Genomic DNA, 25,818 nt, shown 5'->3' on the forward strand with positions numbered 1-25,818 from the left:
AGGCTTGGTCGCCACCTGGTGGACCCTGGCCACCAGCGTTCCCATCTGAAGGTGCAGAGTCGTAAAATTCCGTCGTCCCTGCATAGGAGGTTCTGGTCTGGTTGCATGGGCCAATGCGATCAGCTAACAAGTGGGAAACTCAGGCCCAAACTTAGTCCTAGGCTAAGGGTCCGCTCCAAGGCAGCTCCTGAGGTTGGCTGCAGTGGTCTCCTCATAGGCATTTTGATAAATCTAATCCATCAATGCTGAGGTTATTTCCCGCATTCTTTGCGCTAATAACAAACCCTCTGGTGTGATTAGAGATGATAATATTTAAAGTTTTGCCACAGATATTTCTCAGACCTTTGACTATGATTATTTGGACTAATTAATAATGACTCTTGGTGTGTGTGTGTGGATAACAGCTCATGCATGAACAAGATGATCCAACACTAAGATACACTGCCAGTCTTTTTATTAAAATCTTTTACTTTGAGAAGGATCTCGCTACATTGCTAATTTGCCCAGGCTGGGCTGGAACTTGTGATCTTCTTGCCTTAGCCTCCTAAGTGCTAAGATTATGGGTAAGAACCACTACCCCAGTGCCCCAGTGTGTGTGTGTGTGTGTGTGTGTGTGTGTGTGTGTGTTTTAAATCTTTTCCTTAGAATCAGTGAAAGAGAAAAAGACTGAATCTCAGTTTCTTAGAGGACTCATTCACTTGAAATCCTTTAAAAAATGTTAAAAGGGTCCTAACACCAGTGTGTCTGATGAAAATTAGTATCTGATTAATTCACACACAAGTGGATTTCCTTTTGCACTCCTGATCTAAGACAGAGACAGGAGAGCTTCTTTGCTTTGGTTATTCATTCATTTATTGGTTCACCCATTCGCCATCTCCTGAGGGCCCACTGTGTGCCCCTGGGCACACTCTAGGCACGGGATGGCAAGGTAGTGAGCACGACAGGTGCCTGCCTGCTGGAGCTCGCAACTATCGCAAAGCTAATCCTGGGAGATGCGCCTTGGCTCGGGACATCGCACCTGGCCACAGGCCCACGTGGAGGCAGCGGCCTGAAGAGAATCACACAGGAAGCCGAGGCACGGTCTCTAGAGGCCAATTCAAAACAAACTGGAAGCTGCTCAGATCGCCGCCCAGGAGGAGGGAAGGTCGGAGCGGAGGAGGCGACTCTGCAGCGTGGTCACGTCCAGGGTGGGTCACGGCCTGGGCCTTTGGAGCATTACGGAGGTGATGGCGAAGGTGAGGAAGATCACACCGACCGTGCCTCCAATCACCAGGCCAAGGATGCTGCCATTCACCTGCATGGCCTGACAGCGCTCACCCGTATAGAAGAAGGTTTGTCCAGAGACGCACCTGGGGAAGGGACACGGGGCCTGTGCAGCTATTTGGCCACAAGTGCTGCCTGCCAGCAAGCTTCATGTGGCAAGGATGGCAGAGAGCATTAGTGAGCAGGCTGGGCCTGGCCCGTGCCACACATCCATGAGATTCGACTCATTTAATCCCATGACAACCCTTTGCAGCAGAGCTCATGGGCAGGCTGTCATCCTTCCAGGAGAGCCACAGGAATGATGACAGTTTGCTTCCAGTCACATGGCTAGTGCTTCACCATGAAACTGAACCCTGAGAGGGGTATCTTTAGACCAGGCCTCTTGGCCACCAAGGTTGCAGGAGGAAGAGTAAGGGAGGATTTCAGCAGACATTGTCTCCTGACATGGACCTTCTGCAAGATCTGAGGACATTTTCCAGGTAGAGCTTGATTTACTGCACTGACTTCAGACAATATTAAGCCAAATGTCCCTATAATGTTGGTATCCTGCGTGGTGTCTCTCAAACTTCCCTGGATGTTCAGGCCCAGTCGAAGTGGCCAACACATAGAAGGGCTACAACAGGATTAGAAATTCCAGAAACACCAAGGGTGCTATGCTGTTCCCCAGAAGAGAGGAAGGGGTAAACATCAGGGGACACAGGGGAGGTGGGACTGGTCTGCTAGGGCAGTGTCAGCCCACTTCAGAGTGCGCTTGTGTCTAGTTGAGAAAGCCATCTCCTCAGGTCATGTGATGGAGGTCTTGGCTTACCATGACCAGCATCATGCCAGCCTGGCCCAGGCCCGTACCTACCTGCAGCTTGCTGTGCCCTTCACGTTCACACAGATGCCCTCATTCTGGCATGGGTTCGGGTCACATGGGTCTCTGAAATGCTGCAGCCAATTGTGGTCCTCCAGTGGGCCTGTGTTCTCCACGGACCGCTTCTGTCGGCCCAGCCTGCCTGGTGGGGCTTCATCCAGGTCAGCCTTTCTAGAACCTTCTTCCAGGGCCTGCTGCTCCTGTCCTTGGAGCACAAGGCCTGCGGGGACCAGCCTGTGGGCAGTAGAGCTCACCGGCACCTCTGTTTTGCTCAGGTGGGTGAGGTCTGCAGAAAAGAGAAGTGGTGAGGACAATTGGGACAAATAATTGGCTATGGTGACTTCCAGGCAAGGTTTCTGGGCCACTGCTGTCCCGTAGGAATACTACTGATTTTTGGAAAAGTGGTCCTAAATCCAGCTGATCCTTGTGGTGCCAGCTTCTTTATTTTAAAGTAGTCCCATCACATTTATGTATTGAACTTGCAAAACAGTGTGACATTAGACTGAAACTAATCTAAACTCTGCAGACTGTTATGCTTGAGAAATTATCCAGAAGAACTGATGCCTTAACAAATGAAACTGTGCTTCATTCCAAGGATAATGGAAAATATTGTTTTCACCCTAGAAGAATGATAGATGCTGTGGAGGTGCTTGAATGAAATGCAAAGAATACATGCAAAAAATGCCCCATGGTGCTCTGGAACATGAATAATTTTTGTGTGTCAATTAATATTCAAAAATATAATAAAATGAAGAAGGGCATGCCTGACCAATTGAGTAAGATGTGGCTTTTTTTCCCCCTTTCTTTTCCTACTTCTTTTTAAACCTCATTTTTTCATGAAAGATCCCTACCTTCCACAGGTTGTTTTGAAAATCAGTAAGGCAGCTGAAGCCTAGGATTATTTATTAACCAAGGAAGATCAGCAAAAGTACCTTCGAAGTCCACAAACACAATGAGGTCATTGTTTTTAAGGAAGCTCCTCCTCCTCAGCATCTGGTGTGAGATGGCTCTGCTCCAGCCCAAGTCGATGCTCCGAAAGCAATCGCAGTCCTTGTCGTAGGAGCCCACAGTGGACGGCCTGTCCCAGATGACAGAGCCATTGATAGCTGCAGAATGACAACAGCGCAGCATCACATCACCTGGTACCTTGAGTGATAACATGCACCTTGCAAGTGGCTTTGATAATCAGAAAAAAATATCTATGTTGGGAAATTTTGAGTCATTCGCTCTCTTCAGGAGAATTAAAATTTAGAATTGGGAGGCGAGGGGCAGACAATGGCTCTGTGCACACGCGCCTGTGACTGGTAGCTTCTTTCAAGGGGAGGGGCCACAGCCTGATCTTCTTAAGACCTGCCTCTCCTTTGGACAAAGCAGTTTGCCCATTTGTAATGGAGGTGGGTTTATGTCACGCACACACAGACATTGGGAAATAGTTTAGGAATCAGTTCACAAAGCCCAGTGGGGCCTGAGGATCTGAAGGTGACGAGCAGCACCCATCAGGCCAGCCTGAGCTGGGGAGGCAGGGCCACCTGACTCCTTGTACTCCTTGTACCCGGCACAGAGCCCAGCCCCTCACAGGCCGGTGACACCTACCTGAGGAGTGAGAAGAGGGAAGCAGGAAAGCATGGCATTGAAGATGTCAACCTAATACTCCAGTGTGAGGAGTTGTTGCTAGGGGGCTGATCAGAATATGCAGTGAATGCTTGAAGTCTAAAACATGTGTTACAATAAAAGCAAAGTCGTTGTCATGAATGCCCCCAAAGCAATCCCCCCTCGCTTCAGGTACACCTATCCCATCCCTCTGGGCTCTTTCTGAAGCAGTTCTTGGCGACCTCTTTCTTTAATGTTTGTGAGGTCTGGTTAAAAGTGCAGTGAGCATCAAGCGACACCCAACAGAAAGGCAGGCTTGAATAAACCACTGCAGCACATCCTCCTGCATGTTATTCAGTCAGTCTCGGTGACTCGTGGCTCTTGCGCCAAAGTCAAAATGACCGTGAAAGGTAACTGTTGTGAATCAGTTTGGGACACGGAGGCAGCCACGACATCGAAACTGAAGACATGCAGAAAAGAGGGTATCAGAGCTGCCTCAGAAAGTGGTGAGGGTGACGAGATGAGTGTGTTCTAAGCGAAGAGGGAGCACAGGGAGGGGGATTCCTGGCGCTGTGTCCTCTATTGTAGTCTTGCTTTCCTGTTTGTTTTTCAATCTATTTGGCTGTTGCAGGGTCTCACGACACAGCTCAGTCTCATGGTGATCCTCCTGTTTCAGCCTCCCCACCCAGTGCTGGGATTACAGGCATGGGCCACAATGCCCAGACGCTGTGGTGGGCTCAGCACAGCCTGGGGGTGGGGCGGGCACAACATTGGGTGCCGGGGATCGAACTGTGGTCCCTGCACTTGCCTAAGTTTGCCTGAGCAGGCGCCTTAGTCCATTGAGCTATCTTGCCAGCCTCTAGTCATGTTTGAAATGTAGGTGTTCATAGTATCTTTTAATCCCATCTTATACACAGTGTAAAAAAATGTGGTGGGAATAACACACTTCTTGCACAGATGCCAAACACATCAGTGAGCCCCTCCGAACTACTGACCTGCAGATGTGTGTGACAGGGAGGTCGTGAGCATCCTGTTCAAGGACATCCTATTCTTGACATCAGTCTCCTGGTCAAGTATGGTCATGGACGCCTGCCGGTTCTGCACGGGCCACTCTAAGATAGCATCGTTCTCCCCACTGCACAGGTGGAAAGCTATGCCCAGGTAGCCGGAGACAGTGGAGGTTGCTCTGTCATGGGGGTACAAGGTCACCCCAAAACCATAACCCTCGGAGTTGTAGAACCGCGGGCTCAGGAGCTTGTCCCCTTTCTCTGTGTTCTGGAGGACTCCAGAGATGTTCCGCACTGTCCACACTCCTGCCGGGCAGGGCGTCTCCGTCAGGGTGATGTCATCCAGGGAAATGCCCCCGGCTGAGTTCTGCGGGTCACCTTTTGTGCCCTGGAAAAGGTAGCGGAACTTCTTTTCCTCTCTGAGTGTCACGTGGGCAATTTTCCAGTTATGGTCAGAGTCTCCTGAGGACAGAGAAAGGCTGCTGATAACGGCGGCTGACACTTAAGGAATCCTTGCTCCAAATGTCTCTCTGTACCCAGCCATGGGGCACAACCTCACAGCAACCCTGTCGGCAGGCACCATGAGACTGCCTAGGCAACCTTTAGGGAGTACCCTGTCTAGAAAGGGAAAAGAGCTCTAAAAAAAAAAAAAAATCCATCTTTGCTCAAATCCCAGTCATGAATGTGTTTGCCACTGCCGTTCAACTTCCCAGGTTCTGGGATTCCTTCTGAGACCTCAGCTACCCGCCCTGCTAACACTTAAATGCCCATGTATCTGGCTGAACTATCTGAAATAGACATTTTATGAGTCAGAAGTCAAATAATGACCACTCCACAGGGCCTTCTGAACGTGAAGGGTGTAGCTCAGGGGTAGAGGGGGTTTGCCTGACAGGTGCAAGGCCAAGGGTTCAATTCCTAGTACAGCGGAAGAAAAATGTTTTTTAACCCCAAGTTTACAGTTAGCTGCTCCTCACACCCCCTGCTGTCTGAGTAGCTCAAAGCTTCATGCAAAGCACCTTATAGAAACACACAAAGCAGCACCCAGGAATGAGAGAGCATAGTCATGAAGTAGAGACAGACAAGTGGACAGGTTCCTTCCACCTAGACAAGCAGACATGAGTTACGTCAGCAGATTAAGCAGCGACACCATTCCGTATTCTCAACCAGCTGAGAAGGCACTTGGCAGCCATGGATTTAGCTGCCATGTCTCCAGGAGCTTCAGTTCTGCTTCCCTCTCCTTTCCCTTCCCCTCGTTCACCCTTCCAAGCTCTCTCTCCTGGCCCTGGCATTGTGCAAAACATGAGCGAATACTGGATTTATGAGCACAGATTGTTTACTTACAGTGCTGCTTCTGATTGCTGAGGGGCTCAGACATGCCTAGAGGGGTTCAAACCTGTCAGACATCACCAGATCTGGAGGAGGGGAAAAGCAGAAGCAGAGTGGGAGAAGGAGAGGTGAAGAGAGGAGAAGAGGGTGGAGGGAAGGAGGAGCTGGCCCTGGTTCTAAGCCGGAGCAGCCCCGTGTGATGCCCCTGCGTACCTTGGAAGGTCTGTATCTTGACCAGCTTGCGGACGTTGCCAGTGCCATCATCTCTTCTGACCCAAATGACCAGTCGGTCAGAGGGGCTCCCTGTCATTCTGTAAAAGAACTGTAGGCACTGCTGCTTCCTCTGTGGGTAGAGAATCCGAGACTCCAGAAGGGCTGCCTCTTCCAAGGCTCCTGTGCCCGTGTCGAGGTGCATGGAGTAGCCGGCACCTGTGGGGGACAGGAGCTGGTATCCGTGCCTGGCTTGGCACACCACTCTCTCTTTCCACTTTTCCCCTGGGCACAAGGTGACAATCCATCCAGGAAGTGCCAGCTAAAGTTCTTCTGAGAAACATCAGAAGGTCAATGGCAATGCATGTTCTGCCTCGGGGGACACAGCCAAGGCTAAGGCTAAGGCTGCGAGCTCAGTGCTGCTTTCCATTTGCCTGGGTTCTCAAGGGTGTGAAGCATTAGCCCATGAGTTGAAGAAACTCAGATCCCAGCCCAAGTCTCAGGAATGTGGTGTCTGTTTCCTCATCAGCTCAATTGTTCAAATCAGGGGCAGAAACTGTTGCCCTTGCCAAGGCCAGAGGCACAATGCCCGTGTCTCATAACCTCTGGGTCCCTCACTGGGGGCCTGGCATCCTTGACAAACCCAGGTCTCCTGTGGGAAAGAAACCAAGCCCACTCTTGGACACGGACTGAGCAACTGCACTGTAACCCAGTCCTGCAAAAGCTCTTACAGTTCTGACCCCACCCACTTCCGAAAAGGCGAGTGATGGTTTTCACAGGAGACATATACTCAAAGGATGCTAAAATAGAAACAAACATAAATGAAGGGGCTGGGAGTACAGCCATAGGGGTAGAATGTTTGCCCAGCTTACAAGAACCCCTGGGTTCCATGCCCAGTATCACAGAAAAACAAAAAGAAAAAGAAAGGATAAAAGAGGACATGATGGGAAGAGAAGAAAAAGGGAAGATAAACCAACAGGGAATGAGCTGGTGGGGACTTGGTGAGTGGCCTTCATCTACCCCTGTGAAGTGTGGATCAATACCTGGGGTTCAGGATGTCTTACCCATGCAAAGATGTTTTTGTTTAAAGAAACACATAGGCAGCCACAACTTCCTGTAACCCCAACTACTAAGTGGTGAAGCCAGGTTTCAATCTGGCTGTCCACACAGACCACATCCTGGAACCTCCTGAAGTTGTGCTGTTGGATACAGTGGCCTCCAAGTACCTGTGGCCACCGAGGGCCAGGTCTGACCCCTCCCAACTGAGGTGGGTGTAAGGGCGAGAGACACCATGATAAGGGATGCCAAAAGGAGAATCTCATGATGATGTTGATATTGATTATGCGACAAAATGCTGATACTTTGTATACATGGGGTTAAATAAAATACTTGGTTGAAGCCAATTTCACCTACATAAAATTATCTTCCTTTTTTTAAAAAATGTATTTGGAAAAAAAATGTATTTGGTACAAGATCTCACTATGCAGTTTGGAGTCATAGTGATCCTCCTGTTTTCTGCCTCCCCAGGGCTGGGGTTACTAGTGTGCACTACCATGCCCCATTTCTATGGTCAGCTCCGAGCTCCCAGGGTGGGGCCGGTGTGGTGTGTAGGGCCAAATCGAACTATTAGAAAGTTTCGCATGACATGTGGGTTAGCATTGTATTTCTAGTGGAGGGTACTGCTCTGGGGAACTTAGCCACGTCTCACCAACCACATGTCCACATGACTTTCCTTGAGGCCAACATACGCCTCACTTTGGCACGTGCAGCGCTCTGATGTGTTTATTGAGGTAATAACTAAGATAAGGGAAGTGCTCTTTGTCCTGGTTCAGATTTTCAGAGTGGATTACTGGGGTGACCCATGCTGACCTCTATTACCTAGGCAACCCTGTCACCCAGTCCCTTCACCACCACTCACCTGTACACTGGCCGCCCATGGTGTGGTCCTCTTGTCCGGCTTGTGAGCTGTCCTTGTGGACCCAGTCTGCATCGTCTCTGGTGCCCTGGATCATCCCGCATATGTTTGTCTTCTCAAAAGCACAGTGATCCAAAAGGGTGTGCGTGGTGGCTGCAAAGGACATTTTGATCCGGTAATTAAAAAGATTTAGCATAGCCCAGCCAAGGGGGGAGTATGTTCAGCCACTAAAATCTCACTGGCCAATGCAACAGGTGCATGAGCTTCTCATTTTCTGGATTTTTTTCTCAAATGTAAATCAACAGCAGCGAGGTAGATCTCAGAACTCATCAGCATAGACACAGGCCTACCTGTCTCACAGAACCAAGGTAGAAAGCTCTCCAAGCATCTGCACTATGGAGAAGCCAACAGGGGCCCCTCTAGGTCAGGACCAAGGTACTTATAGTACTGTACTTAGTGAACACAGTGCATGCTTTCTTTTCTTTTCTTTTTTTGCGGTACCAGGGATTGAACTCAAGGCCTTGCACTTGCCAGGTAAGCACTTATTCTACTGAGCCATCTCCCCGGCCCCAGTGCATGTTTTCTTGAACAGAAATAACGATTATCTCTCTCAAGATTAGTGGGGTTGTCCTAGAAAATAAACTACCCAAGGGCTTAGGATATTCTAGGAATAAACTGGGTAAAGAATCTTCCAGGGCTTAAAAAAATTTCAAGCTCTTTGCCTACCCGGACTTTTACATAATTATGCACTTTGTATGCTTATATCTGGTAATCTGAACTACTAATTTGAAGACTACAATATGCAGTGTAATAGTCATTGGTGAGGACTGGAGAGATAGCTCGGCGGTCTAAGCACCTGCCTGGCAAGCATGAAGACACAAGTTCCATCTCTGGTACGGGATGCAATGCCAGTCCCAGAACCGGGCACGGTGGCACATGCCTGTGATCTCAGAGTGGGGGAAGCTGAGACAGGAGGATCACTATGAGTCTGAACTGTGTAGTGAGACCCTATATCAAATGAATAAATAGTCATTGTTGAATCTTATCATCTTGTTTAGTCAAATTCTGTATTGCTTCTATTTTTAAAATTCTTTTTATTCATTTTTTATGCATTTAATAGAGTGCCTACAGGGTATCACTACACAGATCAGACTCATAGTGATCCTCTTGCTTTCAGCCTCCTAAGCGCTGGAATTACAGGTGCGCACTACCATGCTCAGTCTCAATCTCCATCTCAGTACACCCTTGCGGTGGGACCGGCACGGCACACAGGGGATTGATCCCCATCCCTGAGCCTGCCTAAGCAGGCGCTTTAGTCCTCTGAGCTATCTGGTAGGCCCTTATTCTCTTTAAAAGCTAAGAAAAAAAAATTAAAAACCTAAAGAAGTTAGACAATAAATGCTCCTGGCACTGGCCTAATATTTTTACTTTATGAAATGCAAGTCTGTAACTGATTTCTTGGCCATCCGGTGGGCAGATGCTATAATTTTTTCAGGTCTGGAAGTAGCATGCCTTAGTTACGTGGTTTGACCCATGGTCCCGTTACCAGAATGTTCAAGAGTGAAAGGGCATCAACCCGAAGCTACGGCGGGCCCGGCACACCCGCCCCAGCCTGACGCTCACTGCAGTTGTACATCCGGTTCAGCCTCTCCAGGTCGATGGCGCTGAAGTCCAGGCGCTGCCCGATGATGGAGTTGAACTCGGGGATCTTGGTCGTGATGGTGGGGACATTGGCATTTTGGTTGAATGAGAGGGGCGCATAGTGCATCACGGACTCGTAGTCGTAGGGCGTGTTGAGGTCTGTGATGAGCGTGTCGTCGTAGATGTTGAAGTTGTGCTCGTAACCTGTTGGGGATAAGATCCACAGTGGGGCCAGTCAGTGAGCACCTCCAACCATTTCTCTCCAGCCAGATGCTCAGAGACACAAAAGGGATAGACTACGCCTTTGATTTAACCATGTGAACATAATTTATATTTACTATACGTATAAATGAATAGATAGTAATTATTAATCAATAGCCTAACATTATAATATGTATAAAATTATTGGAATGAAATGACCATAAAATACCTATTGTAGTATATAAAGTATATATTGATAATTATAAATTATTAAATATAGGAATAGATTTAAGGACGCAATGCAAAGTGTGTGTGTGTGTGTGGGTGTGGGTGTGGGTGTGGGTGTGTGTGTCTGCTGTCAGGAAGAGACCATGCCTGCTTCTCCCACTCTTGGGGACTTAAAGACTGAAGCCTGTTCAAAGTAGGACACCTCTGAGAGGCATAAGTGACACACACAGGACAGAGGGAAAGTGACTGCTCCCAGAAATCACCTGCTGCTAGGATGTCACATGAGGTGACGGAGCTGTGATGAGTGTCCATTGGTAAGGACTGGGCTCCCCCAGTCTGGTGGCCCTGGGGAGCTGCTGAAGCTGGCACTTGCCACTCCCTGCAGGTCTTAACTTCCCCCTATAGTCATTGGCGTAGAAGAGATTGCTTCATATTTTTTATTCAAGGATTCTTATCAGATTGGCTTACAAATAAATGGCTTGAGTAACTTTTAAGTCTTACACAGTGCCTTTTGCTTTGCCCATGACGTCCCAAGATCCCTGTTGAGAAGACAGTGACCCAGAAGGGAACAGGGCTCAGCCTGCCTCCGCAGGACTCATTGCCAGAGCCCCGATGGGGAGCAATCCTGCACCCCAAGGGCATCTGCAAACTTCCTATCATGGGTCAGATAGGAGAGGTTCTGGGCTTTACTACCTGTATTTTCTCTGTCACTGCTACTGAGCACTGCTGTTGCTGCCCAAAACAGCCACAAGTGACATACACACTGAAGGGCATGGCTGTAAGACCTCAAAAACTGAGTGCTTCCATAGTGGAAAGGAAAAACCACAGTTATGACTCAGGACAAGGGAATGGGCTGGGAAAGAGAGGCCACATGCTCGTATGGTGTCCTCTTAGGTGAAACAACATGACTAGATCACTCCGAGTGAGGAGCAATAAAAGTCCCAAATGACCCTGAGAAATAACGCTGTCCTTGTTTATGCTCTTCTTGGGTTTGGGGTCCCATGCGAGAGCAGGTCTCCGGTGATGGCATGCAATTTCCGTACATGGAATCGTATCTGATGGAAAACTCAGATGCTAAGCAAACACGTGTTGAGCAACCCAGGCCCAGGCAGACCTCCGCAAGTCTGCAGATCACCCTAGCAAGTGGACTGGCCCTTGGGAAAGGGATCTAAGACTCTGAAGCCATCATGAAAGGATGAGCCATCATTTTCTGATTGCTCATGAGATTTTCAGCAATGCCAGCAGGAAGATAAGACCGAGTCAGTGGCACTTTGTGCCTCAGCCCCAGGGCTCTGTCCTTTGACCCATGCCGTGACTCTGGGCCCTTTTCCCCTCTGCACCCTGGCACACTAGGTCTGGTACCATCCCCACCAGGAGATAGATACCTCGGCTCTCATCTGAAATCTCAGCTCTGGGTGAGCAGGCACAAACACTTGCACAGGTTGCCCCAAGAGCCAAAGATTGCTACCTGGCCCCTGGCGCAGAGGTCATCACAGGATGGTTTAGAGAAGCACAGACAGTGCTGCAGTGTGTGCCTGCCAGGCAGGCTATGGTGTCATCAGCGTGCTCCCTCCAGCCTTCCAGAGCCAGGGAAGGACCCCTTTTTGGGGTCCCTTTTGATCCAGCAGAGTAGCCCCCAAGGCACTCTCAGCAGGCCACCCAGATGACAGCCATCCCCACTCTGCGGCACCGGCTTCCCACGCACCTGGGATAATTTCATCCCACAAGATGGTCACATAGTCATCCCGGTCGGTCCTCGACTGCTCGTGGTAAAACCCCAACGCATGCAGGATCTCATGCTCAATGATGGCTTTGTAGTCGCACCCTGAGCCAATGGAGAGGTTCTGTCCCACGTGTTGATCGCCAACCATAGACCAGCACCTTAGAAGACCACGAAAGTGAAATCATTTTCTAGAGAATTCTGAGCTGCAATGCAGGTCACACAGACCAGAATAAAACTAGGTTTGATTTTTTTTTTTTTTTAAATCACATTTCTTGGTAGTGAAATCACCTAAGTGCTCTCTTTTGGCCATCTGGAAATGTTCAGTGCGCCGCTGTTGGCTGTAGTCACCCTGTGACATGGAGCCGCCGCACGTGCGCCTCCTGTCTGATGACAACTCGTGCCCCCACCATTAAACTCTGCATTTCTTCCTCCTCCACCCTGGCGGCCAACTGCAAGCCTTGCGGGCTCTGGCACTAGCCTGAATCTTCTTGTGCCTCTAGAGTAGCGCACTCCTCGGTACACAGTAGGTGTGCATCTTTTGAAAATTGTTAAAATAAAAGAACCAGCTTAGAAAAGATCTCTTGAGATGAGCTAGATATTTACCTTGCATCATCAGTATTTTCGGTTCATATTTGTTATTCTCTCATGTAACTTTTGCACGAGCGGCTGGATTACAGGCTGGCTTCCCTTCTCATCTCTGTTATCCCTCCACTATCAACAAAAACTCTAGGGTCGGAACTAGACAACCTATGCAACCCAAACCCTGGGACCAAGATGGGGCTGTAGCACAAGGGAGACTTTTAGAGTGGCACCTGTTGCCCACAGGTAGTGGCCTTGATTCTGGCCTCACCGAGCTTAAGCTGGTCGGCATACAGAGCACAAGTTCTTCCTTCTGAATATGCCATCCATTAACTCCTAGAGATAAATAGCTCTGGAGAGCAAATTTATATCTAGAATTTTTCATACAGATGCAGCCAAGAGAGTAATTAATTTAGAATAGCACCATTAAAAAGGTGTCATTTATAGTCCAATAAACTTGATTTTGAAAAAAAAAATAAAAGCTCAGCTGTCCCTGAGGGTGGAACTGGTGTGACATGTGGTACCAGGAATGGAACTGCAGTCCCCTGCAGCTGCCTAAGCTTGCCTAAGCAGGCGCTTTAGACCACTGAGTATCTCACTGGCCTCTTATTGATTGATTGATTGATTTGATACACAATCTTGCTACTCAACTCAGACTTGTAGTGATCCTCCTATCTTAGCCTCCCCAGCACTGAGATTATAGGTGTACACCACCACGCCTGGTTTTGGTGGCTGGCTTGGCACAGGGCCTGCATGGCATGTCACACTGGGAATTGAACCCAGGTCCTTGTGCTTGTCAAGGAGGTGCTTAGACCACTGAGCTATCTCCCCAGCCACAGGGTTGTATGTTAAAACACAGCCTACCCAAGAAGCTAAGAGAGATCGATGCCTCTGGGTCCCAGATTTTTCCAAACAGTGTGTGGTATTCTCTGCTTAGCGCATTAAAAATATTATATTATTTAAAAATTCATAACGAAAGATTTGCTTGTAGTTTCCTTCAAAATTCTTCTTTTATTCTGTTAAATAGACATGCCACTTTTGTATGAGCTATGATTTTCCCAGTCTAATTTTATTTTATTTGCTGGTACTAGCTATTGAACTCAAGACCCCGTGCTTACCAGGCACACTCTAATGTTTTGTACTAACCCAGAAAATGCCTGAAATATGATGTACGAGCTCTCTCCCTCATAGGGCTTGAAGTCCACACAGGACTTGAGGCGGAACATTTCGAAGGCAGCAAGGATGGCTCCTTTGGCATTGAGCGCTGCAGAAATCCAAGAGGACATGCGTAAGAATTACTTATACTCAGAGAAAACCATGCCATAGTGTGAAATCCACAAAGGGGCTATGACAGAAGTGTAGTTGGGGGGCTGGGGAGATGCTCAGTGGAATAAGCACCTCCCTTGCAAGTGAAAGGGCCTGAGTTCAATCCCTGGTTGTGCAAAAAAAAAAAAAAGTTTAGTTGTAAATAGATCATTTGGAAACGAAAACTACATAATTCATCATGGGCATAAACAAAGCATGCATATTTTAAATGTGTCATACAGGTATGAATATAGAGTAAGCCCACACACATATATGTGGCTGACTGAAACAGTGGCTGTTTTCCATTCCCCCCTCATGCAAGTAAAGCATGCTGCCTTAGGAGGATCCCTTGGCAGAGTAGAACACAAATGGTTTGTGAGTCATTCTGGCTTTTGTATGCACGAAGTACCTTGGAGTGAAAGTAGGATTCCCTATTCCCTACTACAAGGCTATTCGCACTAGCTGAAGGCTGAGGGAGGTGTGGGAGTTCCTAAAGTGGAAGCAGCATGTGTGGTACAGGAGAGATGACCAGAGAAGTGGTCCTCTAGACAACTAGTGCTGCACACCTACGGCCTTCGGAATCGCTCCTCTCCAGCATGCAGAGTGAACGGACCCAAGAGCCAGGACAAGAGGTGCACACAGTAGCTTGCATGACTACGGCCAAAGATCTGGTGGCCATCCTTCCACCTAAGATGCACACACATTGGGCCAACACGATATGACAAGGACAGGTGAAATGAGGGTCCCACAGAAGAAGTGAGATTATTTTCTACTTCATATGCAACTTTTCCTCCCATCACTTCCAAGAAGACTGAAATCTCCTTTATAATTTAAAGGGAGTGATATGAAATGAAATCATCTTCCTCATACATCTGATTTTAGGCATTCCCTTTGAGGAACTTGTAATTCCTGGCAGTTTCCCAGGAAATTGTGACACGTTTTCTTCATACTTTCATCAATAATCTACCACAGTGAAGATTCCACATCGAGGTGACAGCACATCAAGGTCATTACAGAAATGGCTGCGGGCGCGGTCGGCGATCATCAGTTGATGCCAAGTGAACAGGGGTCACTTGTAGCCACTCTGTTCCATCCGATTGCACCAAATTCATACTTTGGGATATGCACAGGCTCTTTAATAAGTGGTGTTGGAAAAGCTTGATATTCACAAGCAAAAGACAGAAGCTTAGCTCATGCCTCTCCCCCTATACTGAAGTCAATTTAATGTAAAGTGTAACACCCTGAAACTTTCAGAAGAAAATGGGGGGAAAGCCTTCAACACAGCAGTACAAGTAATGATAATTTTATGGTAAGAACACAGAAACAAGCGCAACGAAAACCAAGCAGACAAGCACAATTCTGTCAAACTAAAATGCCTCTGCATGCAAAGGAAACAATCCACAGGGCCCAACAACAATGTCTAGCACTGGAGAGTGTTTTTGAACCTACTCACCTGAAAAAGCTTTTTTTTTTTTTTTTTTTTTTTTTTTTTAGGGAAGGGTCTACAGGAGTTCAGGGCCTCACTACTAGATTGGAGTCATAGTGATTCTTCTGTTTACAGCCTCCCAAGTGCTGGGATTACAGGCACGTGCCACCATGCCCAGTCTCAATAGCCATCTCAGTGCACTCCAGGGGATCGAACCCCCAGTCCCTGGGCCTGCTTGCAGGTGCTTTAATCTGCTGGGCTTTTTGGCTGGCCCTGAAAAAGCATTAATATTCAAAATCTATGAGCAACTCATCAAACTCAATAAAAAAATATATCCAATTTAAAAATGAGCAAATTATGTGAATGAACACCTCTTGAAAGAGCAGATACAAATGACCAACAAGCTTCTGAAGAAATACTCGACATCATTAGCCATCAAAAAGTGCAAATGATAACAATCACATATCAGCTCACCCCAGTTAAAGTAGCTACAATAAGGGCCGGAACTCAGCAGCACAGCAAGCCCAAGATTCTGAGTTCGATTCCTGACACCCAATAAATAAATAAATAAATAAATAAATAAATAAATAAAGGCTACTACAGAAAAGACAAAACAAATTCTGGCAAGAATGTAGCAAAAAAGAGTGCTCTTGCACTGTTAAAGGTACCTATTACAAAGAACAGCACAGAAATTTCTCAAATCTCTAAAAATAGTTCTATCCTCTAAGCCAGCTACATACACCACTTTTGGCTCCATATCCAAAGGGCAGTGGTCAGCAATCAAGGAGTTTCCTGCACACCCATCTTTACTGCTGAAATCAGCTTAGATGCCTATTAAGAGATAAATGGATAAATAAAATGTGGTGTATATCTACTGTGTCTATCTCCAGTGGAATATTATTGAGCTATAAAAAGAAATGATAGCATATCATTTATAGGAAGATCGGTGGAACTGTAAGATTGCGTTAAGAGCGATACAACAGGCACAAAAAGGCAAATACCATCTGTTCGCTGTCACATAAGGGTGCTAGAAAAATGCTGACCTAAATATAGAATAGAAATTTCTAGAGGCTGGAAGTGGGGTGGGGACAGAGAGAGGTTGGCCCGCAGGTACCAAGACACAGTGAGGTAGAAGCGATGGATTTCAGAGTTGTGCCACATGGTGGGTGACTTTGGTCCACAACAATGCGCTATGCATTCTATGGTAAGCTGGAGCGAGGAGCTTGATCCAACACAGCATGATGATAAGGAGACTGCAAGGTTAGTGACCCCTACTGGATCTGGGGAAATAGCATATGGTGAAATAGCATGCTGCACCTCATAATCATGTGCAAATGTTAGGTGGGAATTGAAAAAAATTGAAGCTTGTAACTAATTAGGTTGATGATTACATGTGCTGTCACACTGTACCCCGTAATTATGTACAATTGAAATAATAATTGATTTTCAAAATTTAAACAGGGAGCAGAATAGCCAACAAATGAATCGTGGACACAGCTCAGTTAACCACAGGAAGAGCATGGCAGGGTACAGGGCGACTTCAACAGATCCACTCTGCAAGAAATGCTGCAGGAAGTGTTTCCCACAGAGGCAGGGACATCAGCTGGGAGCTCAGCCAGTGGGAGGAAGGAGGAGCCCAGGACTCAGGAGCACAAATGCAAACATGAAGATGATCATTTGGTCAATTATTCTAAAAAAACAACTAAGGCAAAAAAAAAAAAAAAAGTGACCAGATTGTGAGATTTAGACAGCACATTGACAAGAGTATAACTTGGTGATATCACAAGGGGTAGGCTACAAATGGAATTATGCCATCAAGAAAGGCTTACATTTTATGCAAATGAAACCTATTAAGTCTAAGGAGATTATTGTGTACTGAAGACACATATCATAACCCCAAGGTAAAACCTTAAAGAATTACACAAGAGATTGAGCCAAAATCCAACACAAGAATGAAAATGTTATAATGGACTAAACTAAGGGAGGAAAAGGATGAGTGGTAGGGATTTGCAGAGGGTGTGGTGGAACAAATATAAAATATATAACTAAAATATAAATATAAAATATAAATAAATGTATATAATATATATAAAGTACATAACACAAATCAAGTTGTTTAAGTCATAAACCCTTAATCGTAGTAAGTGCAAATAAACATTGCAATTAAAATTTGGTTGCTCTTTCCTTTTGGGCAGTTTCTTCCCCTTTCACAGTATCTATTCTACTTCAATTTTGTTTACTCTTTTAGGTTCTTACACTAGGGTGACAATATGATGTTTACGCATGCAAGTTTGATTTATTTTCACTTACAGTTATGGTCTCTAGTTGCATCCATTTACCTACAGAAGCCTCGAGTTTCGCTTTCATTATAGGTGAGTAATGCTCCACTATATACAAGTACATCTTTTCTATCCATTCCTCAGCTGATGGGCATTTGAGTTGTTCCCAAGCTTTAGCTATGACAAATTGTGCTGCTATACACATGGGTGCAGATATATTGCTAAAATAATTGTACCACTGATTTCTATTGGACTATTGAAAGGAACAGTCAATGCTTACATTTTAAAACTATTTTTTGACCAATTTTGCATGTTTATATAGGATAACCTGAACAACTGTTTTGATGAAAACCATATGCCGCATGACAACCATTGTTGATTTCCTATCGCCTTGTTTAGAAATTCTGTATCATTTTTAATGTTTTTATTTTTATTCTCTTTAAAATAAAAGTTAGCCCAATAGAAAAAAATCAGATAACTGAATAAAAGAGGGGAATACAAACAAGTGAAATACACACTTTCTTGTTTCAGAGAAGTTTGATCTGTTTCCCTTCCCACAAAAGGGAGGAATTAATACACCAGAAGTGGAAACCTAGCCCTATAGTCTGATTTACTAAGCAAACCCTTAAGGTAGATTTTTTTTCACTTTCTGATGCTAACCAGTGTCTTGTACCTTTGTTTGTTATGTTTCTTCTAATTTTATTAAAATTTTAATTCACGCTACAGTCTTTCAGTGATCCTTTCACACTCCATCTCAGGCAGATTAAGCAGCCCTGGTTTTCATGTATGGGATGTGATCTAAAATTATGGTGCATGTTTAAATGTTTAAACTTTATTACACTAGAAGACACTCCCACTAATTCTCCTCAAAAATACACCACCCCCACTTTGAACATATTCATCCCCTCCTTCCGCCACTTTCTGTGGAAGCTCTGGAGGTCTTCCACCGTGTCTTTACTTGGACTGTCATAGCTGCCTCGGTGGCATCCTAATTTGATTCTAAAAGTTGATCTTTCACAGTCACTTTCTTTTGGGGGGGGGTATCAGGGAATCGAACTCAGGACCTTGCACTTGCCGGGAAGACACTTATGCCACTGAGCTACCTCCCCAGCCCACTTTCATGGTCACTTTGACTTTGGGAAAGAGCCACAAGCTGCACCAGATCTGGTGAATGAGGTGGATGAGGACACAGCAGCATGTTTTTACCAGCCTGCCTTTCCACTGGGTGGCACTCGCAGCAGCACCCACCATGTTTCATTTTCTTACCCTTCATAAAGACACTCAGGAGGGGGCAGTTCCCGAACTGCTTCAGAAATGGCAGGAACAATGAGATAAATGTGTTTCAATCATGGGTGAAAGTATTTGGGAGGAGGGTCATGGCAATGTGTCTTTTACTGTAATTATTTCTTAAACATTTACTGTATTTTTTTTTTTTTTACCACAACTCCTAATGTCATGTCTGTTTTTCTGTGATATAAGGAATCACCAATCACAATGTTTCTACTCTGAGATATCATTTCATATACACTGGAGGTTGAAATCCAAACTGAGACTGAAGAGCAGGCAGAGGGAGACAGAAATCAAACCAGTGGGTCCTGCAGGAATGGGGCCATTACCCAGATTATCCGCCAGGATGTACGGGATGGGGAATGTCCACCTGCTGGTTGGGTCCCTCAGGCCATTTCTTGACTTCTGTAAAAACAAAAGCAGAGGACCGGAAGCCTCATCCTCAAGGTCATTTTGATCTTCCCCTTCACCAACCTCTCCCACCACAGAGAACATATCAAGCAATTCACACAATTCTATGGCATTTGCCTGCTCTTTATAAAAGCGATAGAAATTCCATAGATAATTTGGAAATTTCAGAGAAATTATGAAGAACAAAATTAGGGGACCAAACTAAGGGGTTGTGAGTCACCACAAACACATTGTCCTACCTACTTCTCTCTTATTCTTTGCTTGTTGGGAAAACAGAATAGATACATCATTTAATAATTGTAGATTCTTTTTGCTGTTTACTTGTTTTTCCTTTGTGTTTGTTGCTGTCAGCTACAGTGATGGTCCTTGTAGACACAGGTTTTAGGTTAGAATTCTTTCTTCTGCATGCTGCCCAACCCAGCTGGTCCCCCATTGGTGCAGCCAGTTGTGAGGGACATTATTTGGGGCAGGTACTCACTGGCAGAAGGATGTCCCCTTGAAAGAGATCCAATCCTGCAGCTACATGGGAATTAAAGGAAGAAGAGTTGAATGAACATTACTCAGAGCTATCTTTTACAATACAATTAATTTTCATTATAATAAATCTTCCATTTTAATCGCGATGTGATAAATCTCTTTGAAACAATGCAAAGACTCCCATTAGTTAACCACACAGGAATGGTTAGTAATCACCAGAGATTACCATGTTATTTTTATCTTAGTATTTACTTAGATGATAGGTATTGCCTTCCGGTATTTTCCACAGAGCTAATAAGAATGGTTAGTAAACTCCAAAGATTACAATGTTGGTTTTTTTTTTCAATTTTGAAACAAGAACACCTCTCTAAGAATCTGAGGAGAAAGCTACAAGGGACCTGGATGATCATGGATGCTAAACCTCCTATTTTAAAGGAGGAAATAGGAGTCTAAGATAGGAAGTAATAAGATGAGGAGACAGGAAGTGATGAGCAAGAGAGACAGGAAGTGATGAGCTAGAGAGACAGGAAGTGATGAGCTGGTGGGATTCTGTGGTGACAAGAAAAGTTCCTTCTCCTGTGCCTCCCGGCAAAGCCTCTGTGCTGTCACTCTGTTGTGGGAAAATTGAGTCAACAGTAGCCAGGAGCTCAGGAGAAGAAAGGAGATTTTTATTTAACTCTGGTGGTCCCCAAGGAATATTCTCCAAAGTCTGAGGCATTGATTACAGAATGATTTTTCTTTTTCATAGGGTGGTAAGAGGGAGTTATGAAAAACTATGATAAGCATGGCTAAAGGCCATGGCACGATGGGCATTTGTGGTGAGCACAGCTGTATGGAGCTAAGTGGTTTTTAGCACATTCACAGAAGTTTCAACTTGATAACAAATCATATGATTTAGCTGAGTCCAGGGGCAGAGAACAGAATGGCTGGGCAGAGAACAGAATGATTTAGCTGAGTCCAGGGGCAGAGAACAGAATGGCTGAGTCCAAACAGAGAACTGAACAAAAAGCTGCAGTTTGGTCAGGAGTTCTGCTTTAACACTATCCTGCCTCTGACCTGGGCGCATGGCTGGGCCTGCTCTCTCTCTCATGGAAACACTAAGCTCCAGAGTCAAGTCTATGCTCTGTAACAAGGAGACCAGGGGAACAGGCCAGAGCTTGCAAGTCTGCATCTCCAAGCTCCTGCTTCTGATACTCAGCAGAGGAAATGCCAAAGACAGGCTTCCCCCAATGCGGCCTCACATTTTCTGAAAAAGGAAATCTTAACCAGGAAGTCTATGTGGTCAACATTTCACGGCTCCAAAGAACATCACTCAACTCAACCTTCACAAGATTGATAGGATCCTCTGTGAAGTGCAGATAGCATCAGAGGGACCTCTTCTGTAACACCCCAACTTAGAGCTGGGAACCACCCAGGGAACAGTCAGCTTCGCAAGGCAGAAAGGGCCCCATAGGCAAAACAATGGCCCTTTAAAATTGGGGTCCAGGTGCCCAAGGGACACCAGGAGGTGCTAGGTCTTGACTGAACTATTCCTGCCTCTCTTCTCTTGACACACAGTTTTCCTGGCTTGTTTGACTTGTTCAGGTGATAAGGAGACCAAGAACGCCATGGACAGTGATAACACAGTTGGCTCATCAGAAGGACCCACATTGGAGGTGTGGGTCCACCTGCCACCTAGCCAGACTGGTGGGATGCAGAAGCTGGTGTTTTCTTAGGATGGGAAGGGACTTTTCCAGATGAGGACACTAATTCACTATCCTTAACCCGAGGGCTGGCTGGACACAGAGGGGGTCCTGTGAGCACATGTCACACAGAAGTATGTGTCCAGTGAAAGTCAGATGCATCTGGTCTACCCAGAGCATCAGAGGCTCCATCTTGACTATCCCAACAGTAGGAGGATACAACAAGGACCAGAACAAAAGCCCTACGGAGATGGCATTCTTAATGGGAAGAGACACATAAACAGACAAATGGAGAGTAAGACAAATGACAAAAAAGCATAATGAAAAAACTATGAAATAGGACAAAGGGAGAAAGTGTTGAGGTGGGGAGGGCTGCTGTTATCCCCTGGGCCATCAGGGCAGTCCCCCTACAGAAGGTGGCCTAAGGCAGAAATCAGGTAGAGGGAGTAGGAGGCAGAGGCTGGAGCAGATGGAAGGTTGTTTGGGCCTAGAACAGGTCCATCCACTGAGCTGGTGCCTGGGGCTTCTGATCCCACAGAGCACTCCTTTCTAACATGTGTTGGGATGGTGTCAGAGCACTGGTGGTGACCACACAGGAGTAGTCACTTGTGAATGTGCAGTCAGAGTGGCTAGGACACTCTGGGAAGAGAGGACAGCATAGGAAATGGAGGCCCGAGAGGCAGCTGGGTTGGCTTCTCCGGAACTGGCATCCAGAGCCAGTGAATCCCCTTGGTCTGCCCAAGTGGAGACGCTGATTCTATGGCCCAGGGTGGGGGGCACCCACAGTGTTAAGGGCACAGGCAATAGAGACTGAGGACTGCACTGGGAGAGTCCAGCTGTCACTCTGGGCTGTAAGTTGGAAGAAAAGTCACCAGAAATTGAAAGTGACAGGAACCAAATGCTGTTGGAAGGACAGCCCTGTCCCCAGAGTGTGCAGCCATCTTTGGGGTGACCAGAATGGGGGGCAGAGGTGAGGTCCCTGGACAGACAGGGCAGATGCAATGTGACCCTGGCCAGGTGGAGTAGTGATGTAACCATGTGTCTGACACCTACTGACAGATGGCAAGGAAGGTGAGGGACAGACTGGGACTCAGGGCTACTCTGAGATTCTGAGCCTAAAATCTAGGAAGAGGGAGACACAATGGCTGAAATGAAGATAACAGCAGACAGCAGGTCTGGGATGGAGGATAAGGACACTTCATCAGCATTTTGAGGCCCAGAGAGAAGGCGCAAAAAGGTGCCAACTTTCTCTGCATGATTGCGTCCCCCGCCTGTGGGGACAGGAGTGCGCCACACAGCTAAACCAATGGCTCTGGTGCCTGGGATCAAGTGGCCTGCAAGAGATGGCTCCTCAGACAGACTGTGTCCCCATCTCACAGGTCAGAGGTGGTGCTGGGGCTGCAGAGTAAGAAATGGCTGAGGTGGAGCTGATTTCTAGCCCAGATAAGGAGGAGAGGAAGAAGGCTCTGAGTCTGAGCTCAGCCCTGCTTTACTCTGCAGTGGATTGCAGAATGATAGACATCTGGACTGCCTGACTCTCACGCGGGAGCTTTTGGTGCCGGGCCTGAAGCTTGGGGCCCCTGCACCCACCCACCCCTTGGCTTTGCTAATTCCTTCCACTCTGCCCAGGTCTTCGTCTCCCAGCAATTCCGATTAAACATCAACTAGCTGCCGTCTCTGAGCATGGGGCACAGCATAGAAACACAGGAGTCAGGCTGCTGGAGGTGGCTTGAAGACAAGAGCCTGTGACCTTCAGAAAGTCACTCTACCCATTCAAGTGCCCCATCCCTTCCTAAAAGAAGGCACAAGACTGGACAAGTTAAGATGTCCCTGGAGAAGGGTGGGAGAGGCTTCCCAGCTGAGGTGTTGATGATCTTGGTCGCCTCTGCTTCCATCCATCCTAAACAAAGACACTAAAATATAAAGGCTGCTTATTGCAGAAGGAGGACTTAGAGGACAGACCAGACCAGAGACCATCTCAATAGTGTGTGAGACCCTACTTTCTTCAAGAACTATATTCATGAGCAAGGTGACCCAGCAGAAGTACAGTCATGCTTGAAGTCCCACAACCAAACAGCCCTAAGTACACTTGGTGGGCTGGTAGGGAGATAAGATCTTTTCCCCACTACATGTAGCTACAGGCTTATTCTTTATCATATCTCTTAGGAAATAGAATACACGCACATTTTCATTTCTCTCTCTTTTTTTTTTCAAATAGGAACTGGGAAAGTGAAATTTTCATAAGTGGAGAATTTATTAGCTGTCTGTTTTTGTAAATCCAGCAAGATGCAGCAACTCTTCAAGAAAATCTGATCTGTCTTCCTCTAGCCACAATGCCTTTGATCAGAAACTTGACATCTAGGGGCAACCTGCACAGGTCCCTCTTCTGTTTCTCGCTAGGACAGGAGCTTTCTTTCCCCAATAAACATATTCTGCTCTTAGGGACAAGGGTTGGGGGTTCAATCTCCAGGCCTGCCGTGCCAGCCTTGCCCCCAAGGCATGCTGAGACAACAATTGAGACCTGGCATGGTGGCATGTGCCTGTAATCCCAGCTCTTGGGAGGCTGTAAACATGCAGATCACTATGAGTCTGATCTAATAGTGAGACCCTGAACACCCTGTAGACCTTTCACTGAAATACATATACATGTGTGTATATATATGTATGTATTACACACACACACACACACACACACACATATATATATATTCTGCTCTTTAAAAAAAAGAAACTTTAAATCTGAATAGAGCACTAATAAATACTGCTTCCCAAAAGATGCACAATGTAGTGCTATGAAGGTTTACATACTTTACCAATCCTATCCCTGGGCTATAAATTATTCTAAAATATTAATAATGCAGAATTGAACCCACCGGGCCAGGGAAATGGCTCAGTAGAATAAGCGCTTCCCTGGCAAGCGCAAAGGCCTGAGTTCAATCCCTGGTTTCACCACAAAAAAAAAAAAAAAAAAGAATTGAACCCACCTAAATTGATCTTTGAGATATCCTCCTGTTCACCAAAATCCGCATCCTGCACTGTTAAAAGTGGGAGAAAAATGGTCACTACTTATGCTGAATGAAAGAGACAGAGTTCAGAAACCGTACCCATTTGAATTGATTCTTACCTTTCCCACTGGAAGGATGCTTAATCTATAAGGAAATAAACACACAGAAAATGGATCAGGTATACGAGTGTTGGTATTTCTAAATATGAGGAGCAGAGTTCTACTCACCGATACAGCTGCCAGCTGAGAGAAACGCAAGGTGAAGAAAAGAATGCAAGTGGATCTAGTCCAAATCATCCTTGCAGAGGAACTGATTTTAGCATAGACTTCTTGTCATAAATACCTATTGGACCTTGCCCTGACTGTTATATTAGAAACTTTGACCCTTTATATGTGTGTAGTGGTTAAACAGGTAGTTAGAGATGACGTCACTGAACCTTGCAGGGCAGGTACAGGTCTACCTTGTACACTCCCGTGTCACAGACTGGGGGAATCTTTGAAAGCAGCATTAAGGTTATTATATTTGGAGCATACAATAACAAGTGTATTCATCAATTGTAAGTGCTCAGCTGATACCACATAACCGCATGCAAAAATAAAAATAATGAATAAAATGAGAAAATGCACTTAAATCTAGTAAAACATAGATCAGTTTTGTAGAAACTGATGTTATCAATCAGTTATTGAAGGGCAGAAAGATGCAACTTCCCATATTCTCTCCATTTGTGTGTGTGTGTGTGTGTGTGCAATTGTAAGAAATTGTTGTGAATTATTCTGATGTGAGCCTATAATTTTAAAGAAAATTCAGTAAACATCCTAATGGATTTTATGAAACTTGCCAAGCTGACAGGTTTCAAGATATATATGAAAGGGATGAACTTTCAAAATTAAGTAAGAGGCTGGGAGGATGGCTCAGTGGAACAAACACTTGCCTGGCAAGCGTAAGGACCTGAGTTCAATCCCCAGTTCCGCCAATAAAAGAAAAAAAAAAAAAAGTTGTTGACTCGAAAATTAAGTAAGAAAAACTTGAAAAGGAAGAATAAATATGAAGGACTTTCCCTGTCAGAATAATCAGAATTGTTATAAAATTCATTGCAATAAAGAAAAAATGTGAGGGGCCTGGGAGATGGCTCAGTGGAATAAGTGCTTCCCTGGCAAGTGCAAGGGCCTGAGTTCAATCCCCAGTTCAGGAAAAAAAGAAAAAGAAAAAAAGAAACCCCATCCTCTGTTTAGGGCCGGGGAGATGGCTCAGTTGGAATAAGCGCTTCCCTGGCAGGCGCAAGGGCCTGAGTTCAATCCCAGGTTCAGAAAAAAAAAAAAAAAAAAAAAGAAAGAAAGAAAAGAAAAACTGTGAAAACAGAGAAAAGCATTTGTGGAAAAGAACCAGATACCACATGCAAAGTCTGGT

The 25,818-nt window shown here is 45.9% G+C and overlaps 1 protein-coding gene across 1 annotated transcript; it reads right to left on the minus strand.

Moving 5' to 3' along the window:
* Nucleotides 1–294: 294 nt before the first annotated feature.
* Nucleotides 295–24,707, minus strand: Mep1a (meprin A subunit alpha). Its single transcript, XM_004624398.2, has 13 exons — nucleotides 24,635–24,707; nucleotides 24,391–24,468; nucleotides 19,726–19,766; nucleotides 19,166–19,241; nucleotides 13,686–13,803; nucleotides 11,943–12,118; nucleotides 9,791–10,012; nucleotides 8,171–8,320; nucleotides 6,256–6,471; nucleotides 4,705–5,178; nucleotides 3,052–3,225; nucleotides 2,114–2,405; nucleotides 295–1,349 (listed from the first exon to the last, which is right to left on the minus strand). Exons 1-13 carry the CDS (start codon nucleotides 24,705–24,707, stop codon nucleotides 1,193–1,195), a joined length of 2,247 nt encoding a protein of 748 aa, XP_004624455.1. The 3' UTR covers nucleotides 295–1,192.
* Nucleotides 24,708–25,818: the final 1,111 nt, after the last annotated feature.

Source organism: Octodon degus, unplaced genomic scaffold (genome assembly GCF_000260255.1).
Source record: "Octodon degus isolate 3935 unplaced genomic scaffold, OctDeg1.0 scaffold00005, whole genome shotgun sequence".
Classification (NCBI taxonomy): domain Eukaryota; kingdom Metazoa; phylum Chordata; class Mammalia; order Rodentia; family Octodontidae; genus Octodon; species Octodon degus.